The 18,199-nt window shown below is 35.8% G+C and overlaps 2 protein-coding genes across 3 annotated transcripts; both read right to left on the bottom strand.

The window, feature by feature from the left end:
* Positions 1–3,618: 3,618 nt before the first annotated feature.
* On the bottom strand, positions 3,619–6,514 carry LOC115716897 (ATP-dependent Clp protease proteolytic subunit-related protein 2, chloroplastic). The gene is made up of 9 exons (XM_030645813.2): positions 6,214–6,514; positions 6,072–6,115; positions 5,907–5,979; positions 5,356–5,476; positions 4,896–5,030; positions 4,672–4,788; positions 4,221–4,289; positions 4,034–4,129; positions 3,619–3,940 (listed from the first exon to the last, which is right to left on the bottom strand). Exons 1-9 carry the CDS (start codon positions 6,273–6,275, stop codon positions 3,803–3,805), a joined length of 855 nt encoding a protein of 284 aa, XP_030501673.1. The 5' UTR covers positions 6,276–6,514; the 3' UTR covers positions 3,619–3,802.
* A 1,365-nt stretch (positions 6,515–7,879) lies between these two features.
* Positions 7,880–11,018, bottom strand: LOC115715637 (general transcription and DNA repair factor IIH subunit TFB5). 2 transcript variants are annotated; one of them, XM_030644295.2, is made up of 3 exons: positions 10,870–11,018; positions 9,278–9,340; positions 7,880–8,216 (listed from the first exon to the last, which is right to left on the bottom strand). In XM_030644295.2, the coding sequence occupies exons 2-3, from the start codon at positions 9,310–9,312 to the stop codon at positions 8,039–8,041; spliced, it is 213 nt and encodes a 70-aa protein (XP_030500155.1). In that variant the 5' UTR covers positions 9,313–9,340; positions 10,870–11,018; the 3' UTR covers positions 7,880–8,038. The 2 variants fall into 2 exon arrangements, with proteins under 2 accessions (XP_030500155.1, XP_030500156.1); XM_030644296.2 differs by lacking the exon at positions 10,870–11,018 and adding an exon at positions 10,537–10,754.
* Positions 11,019–18,199: the final 7,181 nt, after the last annotated feature.

Raw genomic sequence — 18,199 nt, forward strand, 5'->3', positions numbered from 1 at the left:
AGATAATTATAGTTTTAATATTTTTATATGATAGTCTTTATATAGTTATAGTAGTCATTTTAATATTTTTTTTATTTGAATTATTTGCTATGTCAGCAATAAAGTGTATTTTAGTTCAAGAGTGAAAAAAATATTTTGAACTCTAATTTAAAAATTTAAAAATTATTAGCTACAATATACACTATCATATAATAATATAATTATATAATTATTGCTGTAAATACGAAAGAATACATTAATAATTGTTTCTCAAAAAAAGTACTATCATAAAAATGCATTATAAAACATTAGAATATAAAATATAAATAGTGAAATTTTACTTATTTGATTAGCAAAAATAAAAAATTTTACATACTAACAACTACATTATTCATAGTTGGTTGAATTAACTACATCATTTTACACTTAAAATGATATTTATTAATTATAATTATTTAACCTTTTTTTTATTAATTATTTTTGTTTGTAAAATAAAAAAATACCAACATGGAGGTGCCACGCGCACCTCTACCCAAACTAATATATATATATATATGCGCGATGATATATGCAATGAAAATTTTATATAAATATATATAAGGCTCATATTTGTAAATACGTGTGTGATGTGCTAGTCGGGCTCATATTTTTTGGGCTTTTTAAAATATAGTTATGTTGTCTCAGGCTAGGGGTGTTCGCGGTGCGGGTGGTGGAGTTTTTAATCATTTTTTCAAACCAACCCGCACATGCAGTTTTTCTAATTTTCCAAACCGCGCCCGCACCGCGATACTAAAAAACCGCAAAAACCGCACCGCAAAAAATGATGCGGTGCGGTACAGTTTCTGCGGTTTGAACTATCACAATTTTTTTTTTTTTTGAAATCATCATAAAATAATTAAACTATCATTAATATAATTATTCCAAAACACTTAAGAAAATACAACAAACTTGAGACTAATAAAAGTAATAACAACAACAATAAGTCAATAATCTTTTTAAAGTTTCAACAACACACCTAAATCAAAATAACAAACTTGAAACTAATTAAATTCCAACAACAATATAAATGTACAACTAACATACTTTCAGCAATAGATTAAAAATAAAATAAACACAAACTTCCAACTCCAAATTTCAATACACATGTATGGGCTTGAGTTTGTTGCTAAGAAGAGAGGGTTTGTGAAGAGTTATGGATCTTGCCCTAAGATTTATAAGCTTAGGTTGAGCTCATATGTATGAGCTTAATAAAATAAATATAAAAATTAAAATTTTAAAACATGCGGTGCGGTGCAGTTTGAATCGCGGTTTAATAATTCAAAACTGCAAACCGTACCGCACCGCGCAGTTTGGGAAAAATTCAAACCGCAACCGCACTGCCAAGAATTTCAAACTGCATTTTTTTTGCGGTGCGGGCGGTTTGAGCGGTTTGAGCAGTTTGATGTACACCCCTATCTCAGGCCATAAAAAAATATGGGTTGTGTCGTGCCGTGCAACAATTTTATAGGGTAGGGCCGATACGGCCCGAAAGTCCGGTAATTTTGTGACGTGCTTAAATTTGTGTTGTGCTTTATTCAGGCCAACCTGTTTTTTTTATACGGGCTCAAATTCGTGTTTCATATTTTTGCATTTTTATAACAATTGATGAGCTAAATACTAAAATATATGTTTATTTTATAGTTTTAATTATTTTTATATCTTTTTTTCAATAATAATTACACATAATTATATAAAAAATAATTATAATTTAATATTATTATCATTTTAATTGATAAATAAATTTTTATTATAATTATCAAATTGTTGGATTTTTTAATGTGTTATGCTTTTGAGCTAATTTATTCGTGGTTATGTGTCGTGCTTTTGAGCTTGTCGTTCCTAAGCCCTTTTTTTTGTGTTGTGCTGTGTAGTGCCTAAGCTCATATTTTTTCGTGTCGAATCTTGCTCGTACCTCTCGAGCTCATACCAATTTCATATCGTGTCAAAAATTTCGACTCATATTTACAGTGTGAATAGGGATGTCACTTTTACCTTTACTGTTAGAGACATCTCAATTTTCAATAATTGGAACATTTATAACCTAATTTTATTATATAACAGTCTACAATGTAGTTATAATAGATATTCCACAAGTTTTTGAAAATTTTTGGATAATTTAAGACATCAAAAACTAAGTTCAAAATAGTCAATTGCGTCCAAATTATGAAAAATTTCATATGTAACTTTTCGTAGTGTCCTTACTATGAAAATTTTCTATAATAATGTATGTTCAATCTTAGCCATATATAAATTTAAGTGAGATACATAATTTTTAATTGCATTGCCGAGATTTATTACAAATTATTGTAAGCAAAAAGTAAGTAATTTGAATGTGTTACAATCATTATTTAATATAGAGATGAGTTGTATGAACACAATTTTTAACAAAATCTGTGCCACTTATAGTAAAACACATGTAAATACTAAAATAATTAAATTTCTTAATTTTATTTCCTTTTTAATTCCTAACCCAAAATAAAATATAATTAATTGAACCTAAAAAATAATAATCGCAAAAACGTTTCCTTTCTCCCCCAACCTTTCCTTCTGTACATCTCTCTCCTTGCTGTAAGCCATTTTGGAAAATCATAATAGAGCTTGAAACTTTAAATCTATATTATGAAAATTGATGTCTTTGAATTTGTAGAGTTTGAATGTGAACCCCTTTTATTATTTTATTTATTTTTCTTTTTTATTTTTGTGGAAACTGTCTTGAATAATATTGGACTTGGCCTAATTCATTATGATGTTGTAGTAGTATCCTCCAAAAATAAATAAAAAAAAACGTTTATAGACCCTCAAAATGTAACTGACCAACCACCAAAATTACCACAAGGCAAGGTTATATGGGCAAAAGAAAGGTTGGGGGAGAAGGAAAGTTTTGCAATTTATTGTAGGCTTAATTTTATTGTCTTCAAAACCAACCTTAGTCTATTTCTAAAGGGAAATTATAAACCATATATCTATCATGCAATGTGAACGAAAATGTGTTGACTTGCATATAAACGAAATTTCCATCAAAAACGATATGTAGTACCATGTTTACTTGAACAAACAATGTCGTTTGAGAGTGAGACCATGAAGATCAACATTGAATGACTTTCTTCCTTTCACTAAAACTTTTAGCCAATTATCATTACATGAATAAGTATGATATCATTGTACTCTTTCAACTTTTGATGTCATGCAAGGAGAAAGTCAGAGAATTCATTGTATTGTAACATTTAATCTCGAGTGCTAAAATTGATTTATATATATTTTTAGGCAAAAGAAAAACCCTCTATCTAGTGTTTCCTTCTAGGTTAGAATAAGCTCTAGTAACTACTTGTTATAATACTATTTAGGTATTACTAACAGAATAAACTGAACACCGAACTCCAAAACTTTCAAATCATTGAAATATATCATTCGGGCCAAGAATATCTGCAGACTTGATTGCGTTTTACTATAATGAAGTGAAGGATCTAGTTAAATAAGTGTAAAGAGAGCATGATCATTTGTCACTATACCCCGGGCTTGAACCCCAACCCCAAACCACTCGCTCGCAGTCACCCACCCAACCACTTAAGCTATATGAATGCCAAGCTATAGAAAGCCTCCTTTTGAGCTAATGCTTTCTGAGTCTTTTAAGTGTGGTTTAAACGTTCAAAATAACAAATCTCTATGCAAAAATTTATAACAAAGCCAATTACAGAAGCATTAAATGAAGTTCTGAAACATTTAAGCCCTACAGTTGGTATCGGCAAGGATCTAAAATATGAGCGAAAAATACAATAATACACAACTAACCGAGACCTGTCCCAGCATCCTTGCGAGGTGCGTCAGCCTTAATGCGAGGAGGCCTCACAATACGATCAATTAGCCCATATTCAAGGGCCTCCTGAGCATTAAACCGCTTCATTCGACTTAAATCTTTGCTAATCTGCACAGCAAACAAATTACAAATGATGTCTATAGACAGAGGCCCTAATGATAGAAATAATAGTCTACTATAAAAACAAAGCCTTAAACTAACCTTGTCAGCTGGCTGGCCTGTTTTCTCAGCCAATTCATTAAAAAGATAATCTCTGATTCTTAGAAGTTCATTTGTTTCATTCTGAATGTCGTCAGCCTGTCATAACATGTTGATGACACCAGAAAGAACCAAAATCAGTAAATATAAAAAGGTTTCTGTGGCAACGGAATGTAAAAAAGAGGAATACCTGACCACGGGCAGCTCCAGCAGGAGATTGTAATGCAATTCTTGCTAAAGGCATTGCATATCGGTTACCCTTGATAAGAAGGAAAAAATAGGTGGAATGCAGAGCATAATCAATATATGATTCGACAATTGACTCAAGTATGCATGAATGAATTGGACGCTATATGGAAATTGTACTTGCCACCCCAGTCATCAAACTCCAAATTACACATTGTTAGTCCCACCAAATGGGGAATCAAAAAAGGGAAGATGATAAAGCTGTTCTAACTGAAGCCTTGTTGATTTGACTCAGATACCCCATGAATCGAAATTCAAATAGCCCAATTCATAAATTTTTTCCGGTTTCCTCTAACAAAATATTAGTTTTGTATAGCTTTATAAATGACAATATCTCCACTTCACGAAGATTAAAAAAATAAAAAAAATTTAAACTTAAAAGGACAAAGTACTACCTTTTCTCCAGCTGCAAGAAGAAATGCTGCTAGATTGTAAGCGTAGCCCACACAATGGGTGCAAACGGGGCTCTTTAAGCTTTGCATGGTATCATAAATAGACAGGCTTGGAGTAAGCTATAAACAAAATAGTACATGTTTTAGCATGAAATCAATCGAAAACATATATCAAAGAAAAGGTAGATAGATTCTGTTTCAGTTGAACATTTTAATAAGGTACTCACGTCTCCACCAGGACCATTAATGTACATGTAGAGCTTTTTATTATCAACGCTATCAAGGTAAAGCATTGTGGCAAGAATTTGGTTGCTAAACTCTTCATCTATATTTTGTCCAATGAAGATGACACGTTCTCTATACTGCATTTGCAGAATTCAGTTGACTGATTAAGTAACACAATTTAACAGCATTTATATAGATTGTAGACCAAATTAACATCCACACAGAAAGATTCTATGAAACAACTTGTCCCGAGGAAAATGGTGGATATATTGAAATTAGCAAAAACAAACAACCAATGGAAACATTTCCAGAGAAAAATAAAAGTATAGAGATGGATAAAACTTTTGAGGACTCTTAAGCAAAAACTCTTATCAAAGGATAAAAAATGGAAGCAGAAACAAGGAGAGAGGATAAGATTTTTGCCAGTTTATCATAGATAGCCTCTAGGGGACAAAAACTTACCAAGGCATTCCACAAATCAACCCATTGCCAAGTACCTTCACCGGGAGTCCTATAGGGCACCCTTGGAGTTCCAATAGGCATCATTCCAATTTGTGCTCTTGTTGGTTTATGATTACTGATCCTGAAAGCATAAGTAGTATGGATCATAGCTGAATCAATACATAACAATTTAGAATTTAAAATACATCTCAAAGAAAAGTTTTTCCACAGAAAGAGGTAACCATGTTATAACTATTTTATTAAAATAAACTGAGTATAACTGCTTCTGCACATGAACTTAAATTAATTGGAAGAGTAAAATGGTTTTAGATTAATGTGAAGCTGCTAAACAGAAGGATGAGAATGATACCAATTTTGCTTTAAAAGTATTCCAAAGCTCTATCAATTGTTATAGTTCAAAAAATTCTAAAGCTTCATAAATAAGTTACAAGACCCAAATGTCGAATATGCTAAATTTTAGCACCACACTACAAAATTGACAAATATATATATACAAACATACCAAATTATATATTTTTCGCAAAAGCACACAAATTTATACACTAAATTACCTAGGCTGAAGACTCTTGTGAACTTTTCCATAGAACTCAGCTGTCAAGTTGGGTTTTCCAGCTCCAAAAGTGCCTTGAAAGAAAAAAAAAAAAGGTTAGACCCCAAATTTATACAATTTATATATAAATTTACTAAGACTGCGAAGAGCAAAGCAATGCACATACCTGGAGATTGAAGCTTTAAACCCGAATAAAGCTTTGTTCCACAACTGCCAATAAACAAACAAGAATATGAAAAAGACTCAATTTTGAAGAAATCCCAGCAAGAGAAATGAAAAGGAAAGAAAACCCATGAAAGAGAAAGAACCTTGGAGGCGCGTGAGCGAGTCTAGCTTGGGGATGAATAGTTGTCTGGAAAGAGACCGCCATATCGAGAGAGAGAGAGAGAGTAGGGGGTCTCCCCCAATTGAGATTGAAGATGGGGTCGGAGAAGAGAGGACTGTCAGTGTCGGAGCAGAAATGAAGGAAAGAGATAGAATGGAATGAAAGCGGCACTATGTTTAGCGCTAGTCTGCTCTCCTCTGCTACGGTTTGGGATTTGATAGAAAGATTAATTCAAAAGCATATCATTTCGTATTTCTCCGGGTACATGCCAAGTAAAATTTTTGGTTTTGAAATTTTATTTTTGAAAAATAAAATGTGTTTTATAATAATTTTTATTTTTTAATTTTAAAAATAAAAAATTAAATTGTGATCTGTAAATTTTATTTTTATTTTTATTTAAGTCGGGTCTCGGGCCAAGGTCCGAGTCTAGATTCGAGTCCGAGGTCAGGAGCAGTTCGGGTTCGAGGCCGAATTTGAGTTTGAGTTTGGATCTAGGGCCTAGGTTCGAGTCTGGGTCCGGCCCCGAGTCTAGGTTCAGGGTCTTGGGCTAGGTCCAGGTTTAGGATTTAGGCCGGGGTTGGGATCGAGGTCGGGGTTAGGGTCTGGGTCAAGTTTTGGGGTCCGCATTAGGGACGGGGTCGGTGTCCAAGGTCTAGGTCCAGGTCCAGGTAGGGATTTGGGTCTGGGGTCGAGATTCAGGTCCGAGTTCAGGGCCAGGGGTCCGGGTCCGGTTTGGGGCCTGGGGTTGGGTCCAATGTCCGTGTCGAGTTTGGGGTCCAAGTCCGGGTCGTGTACCTCGAGGGTTCTCATCCCATTAAGGATGAACTAGTCTCCCAAAGAACCAAGCATAATCCCTCCCACTGAGGGACTGTGGTGGAATTTGAACCATTGACCCAAGCAAGAAATTATGTTAATAAAGACATCCCTACCACTACACCACACAATATGTGGTTCAGTTACCTATGTTATATAAACTAAATTGTATTTAATAGTCATTTCCAACAGTTTCTCTTCTCTATCTTTTAAAATATATCACTAAAATCTTACTTAATTTATTTTACAACAAACTTTTATATTACACCATCTACCAACTTCTCTATTTCTTTTCTCATATTCTATCTTTTAATATATTTTATTCATTATAAATACATAATATTAATACACATATCCATACATAAAAAATCATTTAAAACTAAAAAAGTTAATAAAATAAATTTAGAGCGATAAATAGTACTATTCTACAAACAATACTATTTATTGTTCTATGCTCTAAAATGTAAGAACATCTATTTCATGCCATATTTTTGATATATTTGTATCTCTGGGGAGTGCTCTTAGTTTCTTACTATTATTGACATATTTGTGTTTTATAATTAGCTTTACTGTGATTCAAGCTGAATGTGTGACTCTTGTTAGCATTGGATTAAATTCTTTCTTTAAGACTTTCTACTCAAGTAGTTGAAACATAACCTAGCAACGATCTTTTTATAAGAAACATACATTTTTCAATGATCTTTGATTATTGTGTTGCAATTATGTTGTCTAGATTTTCAAGTACATCCTTAATCTATGTTTTTCGGACGACCAATGTGACTGCATTAACAGCGTATAATCTTTGGATGGATGAACAACTTGTATGATTAGGGGACTTTTCATATTGGATTTGGGATTCTTAAATTTTTAGATGATATTAGGTTGTCGAACATGATTTAGTTATTCAATGATACATTCATTGCTTAAAAAAAACGTTGAACCATACAGTACTAAGAAAAGAGACTAATGCTTGCTTTGGATTACTAAACAATGTTTTAGTTAGGCTTCTCGTATGAGTTCTGGTCCCTAAACTCTTGAACAGCACTTCTAATCATTTCAGCTGCATGGGGTTGCACAAACAGATGAGTATTGTCCAAAACATGTATTATAAACTTCTGCGATGCAGGCAAGGCAGCATTCATATTGATTATGAATTGTGCCATAGGTATGTCACTGTCGAAAACAAGAAACAAACACAGCCACTTGTAAGAAAATAATTATTATAATTTGAAGGAACAAAGGTAACTCAAACTAGTTAATATTGCACAGATCAAAACTTTACTACTTCTACCCTATAATTTACATGAACCCCATCAGATTGAATAAGATTGTATATTTGAGCACTTTTCACAATCCAAAGTGTTGGAATTACGACCCTGGTTGGCTGAGCTTTTAAAAATTACTTTTGAACTTCTGAAGCTCCAAAAATACTTCTGCTGCTGATTGAGTAACCAATGAGTTTCAACTTTTAATTCTAAAAAGCTCTTTTAAAAAAGTCAGTTTTATGCAACTTTCTCAGGAACTCAAGAAGAACTTCCTGAGAAGCTAAAAGCAAAAGGCAGAAGCTCAGCCAAATAGACCCTACTTCTCCTAAATTACAACTAACTTTTGCCTGTCCTAATTAACTTCTTGCCAGCAACACTCATATTTGCCTATATATATTATACACTATTGTCCTTCATCGCACCAGTTCAGATTAAGAAAGATTGCTAGAGAGAGAGACAGTCATTCGAGTGTACAGATAAAATGAAAATTAGGGGCTTGGGTCTTTGTATTGAGCTGCACTACTGTGATGAAAGTGTTAAGCTAGGAAAACACTTGTGATTGAGAGTTTGTATGCCAATTCTCAACTGTGATTACTGTACTCCCCTGATTCAAATCAATAAAGATACCAAGATTGATTTCTCATCCACTCTTGACTTGAACCAGGATAAATTTCTGTGCATTGTTCTTCTTTTACTTGTTTTGTTTTAGAGAGTTTTATTGTATTGCTTTAATGCGTGTATATCATTGTTTGATTTGATTGTTTACGAGCTTTAGTTTACCAAGCATTATTCACCACACCAAGTTTCTTGGATGTTTGCTCATATACAAGTTTCAATTCTTTTTTTTTTCTAACCTAAGATAATAAGTGTGAGAAGAGAAGTCTAATATCCAACAAAATATAAATGAATGGACTATCACAAAAGCACAAACATGAATAGAAACGATTAGTGCTAGTATAAGTACATTACCATGTAATGAACAGTCCTTTAGTTGCATTAACCATATTGTATCAGTAATCTTTGAAGTTTAAACTGCAAAACCGGTACAAGAAAAAAACAATTAGTAAAATCCAACAAGATGTGAAGAAGTGAACTAACACATTTTAAATTCAAATGATTACGATTCTCAACTTAACATGCTGACTCTAATTGAAACTCATGAACCGAAAACTTTTCAAATGCATAACAGTTATTTACTGGAACAAAAATAATGATCTCCGTGGATAAGTGGGATTAAAAGCTCAAGTTTTGCAGAGCAAAAATGGCCAATTTCATTCTCTTAACACTCCATGGTTGACAAAATTTAAAACAGAAAAGAACTACTACTGATGATCAGTATAATCTCATACAAATAAGAACAAAAACCACACAAAAGGAACAAGTGAGCAACTACTAAATCAACAAGACCAAACCCACCAAAAATAATAATAAGAAGAAGAAAGCCAAATATAAGCAAACTCCATGGTAATCGGCGTAGAGGAAAAAAACAAATAAAACATCAAATAAAAGAACAAGTAAAGAAACTCAAAACCCAAAAATATTATCAGAACCGAACATAGATGTACTTGACACGACAAAACCTTATACTAATGAGGAAGACTCAAACCTCAAAAATTACTCAAAGTCACTCACCATATCAATGGAAAACATAGCTAAACTTATTTTTAGCAAATAAATAAATAAATAAGCAAAACATAGATAAACTTAACAAGTTTCTCCATCTAGTGGAAACTGGAGACCCAAACCATTTCACAAACAGAACATCAGAGAACTTTCTTAATATTCTTATGAATCCTGAAGTCTAATTTTCATGGGCATTTTAGTCACGCTCTGTTGGGAGTGAATATACAGTTTTATTCAGAATTAGATAGTTAGGTAGATAGGTAGCATATAATAAAATCAGCAATTTAATAACTGTAATGTGGCACAAATTCTCAAGAGATAAAAGAATCGTATCATTTGCAATGAATGAAAATCATGATTGTATTTAATCCACATGGTGTGCCCACGCGAATCGTCTGACGAAACATCTGTGCTCGACTTCGGCGGAACCCATTTGGAGAAGGAAGAGGAAGAAGAAATCCTAAAAGATTAAACTGACAAAAGTAGAAAATAATACAATCGGACTACATAAAGATAAAGATAAAAGAACCTGAACAAAACATTATTCTCAATCCTTTCATGGAATCTCATACAAACTTTCGGGAAAACGTAAAAAGATTACTTACTATCAGAAAACAGAGAAGGATATTTAAGCAAGAATAGTAAATCAGATGGGACACAGACATATATTCTATGCTCTTGTTTTAGCTTAATTTCGTTGAAGAACAGAGAGAAGAAGATCGCAATAAAAAAAATCAGTTTTTCAGTGACTATGGCACAAAAGATTAAACAAAAACAATATGCATAGAAACTTTGTGAAGACAGCAACAAATCATACTGGTCTGTTGAAAAAAAAATAAAGAAATGCAAAATTATTCAATAAAGATTTGAAATTGTTGCAAAATCTGTATATTGATATTTGGATTGCGATGGAAAATAGTTGCAGATCGTGAACTCACCAATGGATAGGCCTGGCTTAAAATGAGAAAGAGAGGAAGAGGAGCTCTTCCGCGTTGGGCCTCTTGCCGCCGTTTTTGTATGTGTTGAGTGATAAAGGAGAGAGCGATGAAGAGCTTGTAGTCACTCTTACTTAAATTATCAGCAAAATTGATATTTATAACAAAAAGTGGCATTTTTCTTGTGTACTTTTTTAGTGGATAATTTTATCAATTTTGAAAGTAGAATATATGGCACATTTTACTTCGTCTATTTTTTATGGGCTTTGGCTCTTTTTTACATCAAAATATGGCAAAATTAACATTTATAACAAAAAGTGGCATTTTTCTTGGTGTTTTTGATGGCTATGGCCTTTGGCAAATATGGCTGTGGTTGGTCAGGAGGAGTGGGAAGCGAATGAATTCGCAGCGACGGAATTTGGGGAGAAGTCATTGGAAGGACGAGTTATTATTCGTAGGAATATCAATGGAAAATTCTTTTTTTCTTTCTTTTTTTTTTTTTTGTAAATAAAAGTGAATTTAGATTAAGATTAAAAATTAAACTTCATAGTCATTATATAAAATATTATTCAGAATCTCGATAAGATGAACCATCGAAATTACATTCTTGGTAAAAGTCCACTTAGTCATATTATGGACTGCAAAATTACATTGTCTAAGAATAAGAATAAAATTACAGCTAATGAAGAGATTTGAGAGTTGTTTACATTGAATCACATAATTATATAAGAGTAAATTCCCTTTCAGCGCATTGATAACTTTCTCAGAGTCACTCCCAATCATCACAAAATAGTACTTCTTCGAGACCACTGATTCCATAACTAACAGACATGTCATCGCTTCTCCAATTAGTGGGTCAGAGAAGTTGAGCACTTTGGAAGCCGCCCACAAAACTGTCTCCTTATGATCCCTAGCCAAAGCCACCACGCACATCGAATCACAACCAACTTTCACACCACAGCTGATTTTGACCCAGTCATTCGGGGGAGGGGACCAAGCAGCACTACTACAAAAAAGATGTTTAGCAACACTTTTTTTATACTTAACAAAATTAAAAAGTAACACTTTTATAAGTGTTGCCTCCTAGAGTGTTACTAAAGGTTTAGACATAAAACAACGTTTTTAAAAGTGTTACTATATGATATACTACTTAATACACATATATAACAACACTAGTTAAAAAAAACGTTGCCATATTTTTTTTAAAAAATTATAAAAAATATTAATTTTTTTAAAGTAAATATTGATTTAAATTATTAAATTTTATACTCCATTAATAATAATATGCCAAGAACATTTAATAACCTTAACTCTATAATACGTAAGAAAACAAATTTAAAAAGTGCATGGCTCGATTTATATATATATATATATATATATGATTAAGATTATAGTTTCTCTACGCACAATTAATCTGCTCATAGAAAACAATTACACTATTATATAAAGTAAGAACACAATCACACAAAAAACAAAATCCAATGAAATAATGAACTAAAAACAAATAGGAATATAAAAACTACCTTAAATTGCCCAAACATTGTTAATTTATTAAATGTACAACAAATTTGAATTAAAAGAGATTCATCTAGCTTGAAAGTGGAAGCATTGATTGCGTTTGAATTACAAGGTAAACATGTCTAAATATATAATAGTGAATACATAAGATATATGGCGTAGATTAGATACTTTGCAGGAGTTCTTTAATTTGGAGGATTTCTTAATGTTAATGGTAGTTTAGAGAAAGAAATAGATAGTTATTTATTGAGCTCATATTTTACGAATGGTATATAACTGAAAGAAGTTATACTCCACTAACATTTTTTTTAATTAAGATCAATATGTATAAATAAAAATTATATATTGCAACACTTATTTAGAAAGAGTTACCTATGATTATTTTTTATTATCAATGAAAACGCTTTTTTATAAGTGTTACTATTGTTTATTATTATTTGTTTTAAAATGTTAGGACTTTAAATATATGAATTCTTTGGCAACACTTTAATTTTAAGTGTATCCTATTATAAAAGTAAATAAATTAATAACACTTTTTTATCAAGTGTTGTTAAATAAGTGTTGCTAAATATCTTTTTTGTAGTAGGAGACTCAGAGGTCATCGGAGAAGTTAACAAACAAGAATCATAATCTGCGTAACACACATAAATAGAGTCAATATACTGTTTATGTAAAGCCTGCTTAGTTTAATTTAGAAATTATCAGTTAATTATGATTAATTATGAAAATTATTTATAGCTATTTAAATAATTTATTATGTTGTTATTTATGGAATCTCGTAAATGCATGGTTATGTCATTCAGTAGTTTTCATATTTTGCATTTCCGGTGCCCGGTATTTTGGAATTCGGCGTTTGGCTCAGTAGAAATCACAACTTAGTATGTTAGTAGTTTGGGACGAGTTTTTAGACATTGGGAATGTCGGGAATGGCCGGGAATTTAGAATTTCCCAAAAATACCCCTTTAGTGATTTTAGTATGGAGGGGCAAAATGGTCTTTTTACCCCAATGACTTTTTGTCTTTTTGTGAATTGATTATTTGAAAATAAATGTTTATTTTATATGTTATTTGGCTGAAATAAATTAGTGTTTAAAGATTCCTTTTTATTCATTTTTTCATTCAAACTTAGAAAATAGAAAAAAATGCAAAAAAGGCTCTCTCTTTTCCTCTCTTCCTCTCTCACTGAGTGTAGGTGATTCTAGGGCTGGAATTTCTGAATTTTCAAGCTAATTTCATTCATTCTAAGTGTTCTTCAACCTTGGTAAAGTTTCTAACTCTTTTCCTTTTGTTCTTTTTAGAAAATGTGTAAAAGATGATGATGCATGCATGAGTTATAGTTGTTGTTGCTGCTGTGAATTTGTCCTTGATTTCAGAGGTGTAAGCTTGTTAGATTAGGGTTATTTAAATTGTTTTGGAAGCATGTTAGTTAGGTTGAGTAAAGCTTTGATTTTTTCTATGTAAATTATGTGATTTTTGAAAGAAAGAGCTATGTTTTGTTGCTGGAATGTTGTTGATGTTTGTTATTGTTTTCTGAAGTTATTCTATGCTTGATTAAGTAGAATTAAGCTGGTTTGAATGGATGTTGTTTAGATTTGCTCAAGTTTGAGTTTAGAACTCAAAGCTTGAGCTCCAATGGTGATTTTTGTTTCTGTACATTCTGGGTAGGTTTGATGCCTTAGAAATGTTCTAGGGGTTATATGGAATAGGTCTGGAAAGTTTGAGGTAATTTGGAGTTGATTTGAGCAAGATATGAAAATTTGATTGTTGCTGCCTGCGAGGAACTGGAATTCCGGTTGTGCATCCGGAATTCCGGATGGGGGTCCTGAATTTTCCAGAACCGGAATTAGGTTGGGCAACCAGGTCTACCTCGGTTGGGGAATTTTCGAAACCCTTATTTTTCTCGTTTTTATGGTTTAGGGGGTATTGCCATGCTTTTTATCGATAGGGAAACTTTTAGTTACTAGTTTAAGTCCCCGGGAAGTGATTTAGCGTGTCACTTATAGTGTTGTGATTTTTATGGTTTAGGAGCACATGTAATCCGCTCAGCTAAAGTTCCAGTCAGGTTGACCGGCACACCTGAATTCGGAATCCAGGTAAGATTAGTATAACAGTATGCATATGTAGATTACATGTTTAGCGAGCATGTAGGAAGCCTATTAGATTACATTAGTTATGTATGTTGGCTTCGAACCATCCAACCCTGTCACGTCGGTACAGGCTGGAGTATGACCAGCAGCCGGAGTATGACCGGTTCGACTGATCAGGCTGACACTTGGTTGGTGGTTCCGTACTATTGACGTATCCCGTCGGTACAGGCTGGAGTATGACCAGCAGCCGGAATATGACCGGTTCGACCGGTCAGGAGGATATAGTAACACGTCGGTACAGGCTGGAGTATGACCAGCAGCCGGAGTATGACCGGTTCGACCGATCAGGTTGTTACGTGTCAATAGTACCGTCCCTATGAACGTTCGTAACTCGGTACCATGTTGGACATGGCAAGAAGTGGCTCGCATCGTGTTGGACACGGCAGTATGGCGGGACTCGGTATCGTGTTGGACACGGCTTAGGGCCAGTGGTTATGACCGTGGTATGGGCGTCTGATCATAACCGGGATTATGTATGAGTATTATTATGCTTTTCTTACTGAGTCTGTCGACTCACAGTTTTACGTTTATGTGTAGGTAAAGGCAAGGCAAGAGCTGATGGACCGTGAGCGAGCTTATGAAGATTGTACATGTCGGGGCAGTTAGGCCTGGAGCGTACGATCATCGGGACAACGAGGCTGATTTTTGTAACTGGTCGTTAGACGACGTTTATTTTGGGTATCAATTAAACAGTTGAAACTTTTTGTAAATGATTTTGTAATCGGGATCCCGAGTCTTTTGTAATATTATTTTATAAGTTTAATTAAAAAGCAAAATTTTTAATTAATCACGTTTTCCCATAAACCTCGTTGATTAGCAACGAGCTGAACAACATGTTTAAAAATCACGTAATACGCCTATGTTAGTTAGGGTGTTACAATTTGGTATCAGAGCCGCCAGGTTGTCTTCCGAAGATCGTCACGACATGTACAATCATCATTAGCAGTTAGCTCGGTTCACGGTTCAGTAAGCCTTTATTGCTTTAGTAGTTTATTTTATTCAGTTATGAAAAAGAAAAGCCTGTTAGGAAGCATGTTAGTAGCCTGATAGTAGAATAGGCGCATGTTTCGTTTTTAATTTGCAAATTAAGCGGCATTAGTAAGCTCTCCTTGAATACGACCTGATATGCCAACTCTTGGTTTCGCAGGCGGTTCTAATGAGATGGACGCCAGGCGGACTACCAGGAGTCAGGGCAACTCCGTAGGGTCGAACTAAGGACAGGGAGCTCAGTTTCCCCCACCTGTTAGGGGCCGAGGTAGAGGTCCCCGAGGCAGGGCTCGTGGTCGGGGTGATGAGAACCCGCCACAGGCTGCCCAGGCTCCCCCAGCCGATCAGGGAGCCCAGAATTGGGAGTTGCGGTTTGCGGAAATGCAAGCCCGGATTGAAGAGCAAGACCTCGAGATTCAGAGGTTGAGACAGCAGGGTGCTCCTGCAGTTCCTGGTGCCGTAGTTCCTGTGGCACCGCCCTGCGCCTGTGCCGAGATAGTGGTGGCGGCCCATAGATTGGAACCTTTGTACGAACGGTTCTGGAAGCAAGCACCTCCGGTTTTCCTGGGAGGTCCGGACGTGATGAAAGCCGAGCAGTGGCTGACGGTGATTACCAAGATTTTGAACTTCATGGGTGTCACCGGTAACGATAGAGTGGTGTGTGCCACTTTCCAGTTCTAGGAGGACGCTCTGGTCTGGTGGGACATGGTGTCGCAGATCCATGACGTCACCACCATGACCTGGGAAAGGTTCCAGGAACTCTTTAACGCAAAGTACTACAATGAGGCGGTCAGAAGTGCCAAGAGGAAAGAGTTCGCTCACCTGACCCAGCGTGAGAATATGAGCGTCACTGAGTATACTACTCAGTTTGATCGGTTGGCGAGGTTAGCCTCAGGAATTGTGCCGACCGACTTCAACAAGAAGGAGAAGTATCTGGACGGGTTGAATGCCAGGATCAGGCATGATTTGATGATTACCACGGACGACAGCACCACCTATGCTCAGATGGTGGAGAAGGCACTGCGAGCTGAGGGCGCAGTTGGGTGTATGTTAGAGTCATCCAAAGTACTCGGTGAGTGGCGGGGCTCACCCCTCCCGCATCGGGCTTTTAGCAGGTGGGGAGTAGTGGTTCGGCCATTGGCCAGAGGAAGAGAGCACCCACTGCTTCCGGTGGCTCGAGTCAGAACAAGAGGTTCCGGGGGAACCAGAACAGTTTGAGTCGTCCTGGTGGTACTGAGACCCGATTCTCCTATCCCGAGTGCCCTAGCTGCAAGAGGCACCATCGAGGTGAGTGCAAAGGTCAGGGATGCTTTCACTGTGGCATGCCCGGACACTTCAAGAGGGACTGTCCCCAGCTCCGATCAGAGGCACCGAGAGCTCCGGCGATACCCACTCCAGCCAGGGTGTTCGCCATTACTCAGGCTGATGCAGATGCCAGCCCATCAGTTGTCACAGGTCAGCTTTCTATTAACAACTCGCTATATTCAGTGCTGTTTGATTCTGGGGCTACACATTCTTATGTGGCGGCTAGAGTCTTTAGTAAATTGGGTAGACCGTATGATAGTTATGAATCAGGGTTTGGAACCCTATTACCTGGCGGAGAATTGGTTATCTCCAATAGGTGGATTAGGTCTATGCCGATCAGGATAGATGGTAGAGAGTTAAGTGCTGATCTGATAGAGATGAGTTTAGTCGAATTCGATATTATTTTAGGAATGGATTTCCTATCTAAATATTCGGCGAGCATTGATTGTAAAAGGAAGATGGTGATTTTCCAACCGGAAAGTGAGGAACCATTTGTGTTTGTTGGTTCAGTTCAGGGATCTCGGATCCCGGTGATCTCGGCTATGTCAGCTAGAGAATTGTTGCACGGCGGTTGCTTAGGGTTTCTGACCGTGGTGGTGGACACCACTCGGCCAGATACCATTCGGCCAGAGGACATCAGGGTGGTTCGGGAATTTTTGGATGTTTTTCCCGAAGAACTTCCAGGGTTACCACCTCAGCGGGAGATTGATTTCGTGATAGACTTGGCACCAGGGGTGGAACCGGTTTCCAAAGCCCCGTATAGAATGGCTCCAGCTGAACTTAAGGAATTAAAGATTCAGCTCCAAGGGTTGCTTGACATAGGGTTCATTCGGCCCAGTGTGTCACCAGGGAGCCCGGTTTTATTCGTCAAGAAGAAGGATGGATCTATGAGGATGTGCATCGACTACGTAGAATTGAACAAGCCGACGGTGAAGAATAAATATCCATTACCTAGGATCGATGATTTGTTCGATCGAGCCGGGGAAGAAGGTCTTTTCTAAGATTGATCTCCGTTCGGGTTATCATCAGTTGAGAATCCGAGAGGAGGACATTCCGAAGACGGCTCTCTGCACTAGGTATGGACATTATGAGTTTCTGGTTATGTCATTCGGACTAACCAATGCTCCTGCAGCATTCATGGACCTGATGAATAGAGTATTCAAGGATTTCCTCAATATCTGTGTGATTGTGTTTATCGACGACATCCTCGTGTACTCTCAATCAGAAGAGGAGCATGAGTTACATCTTCAGATGGTACTGCAACGACTTCGAGAACATAAGATTTATGCCAAGTTCAAGAAATGTGAGTTCTGGCTATCTCAGGTGTCCTTCCTAGGGCACATTGTGAGCAAAGATGGGATCAAGGTGGATCCCGGG

This window comes from Cannabis sativa, chromosome 5 (assembly GCF_029168945.1).
Source record: "Cannabis sativa cultivar Pink pepper isolate KNU-18-1 chromosome 5, ASM2916894v1, whole genome shotgun sequence".
In the NCBI taxonomy this organism is placed as follows: domain Eukaryota; kingdom Viridiplantae; phylum Streptophyta; class Magnoliopsida; order Rosales; family Cannabaceae; genus Cannabis; species Cannabis sativa.

Coding starts and splice junctions, on each gene's coding strand:
- LOC115715637 (XM_030644295.2), bottom strand. CDS start 9,312: ATGGTTAATGCAACTAAAGGACTGTTCATTACATG. Junction 8,217..9,277: donor AAAGGACTGTTCATTACATG/GTAATGTACTTA, acceptor TGTTTTCGACAG/TGACATACCTATGGCACAAT.
- LOC115716897 (XM_030645813.2), bottom strand. CDS start 6,275: ATGGCGGTCTCTTTCCAGACAACTATTCATCCCCAAGCTAGACTCGCT. Junction 5,477..5,906: donor CACAAGAGTCTTCAGCCTAG/GTAATTTAGTGT, acceptor TTATGCTTTCAG/GATCAGTAATCATAAACCAA. Junction 4,130..4,220: donor CTGGAGCTGCCCGTGGTCAG/GTATTCCTCTTT, acceptor ATGTTATGACAG/GCTGACGACATTCAGAATGA.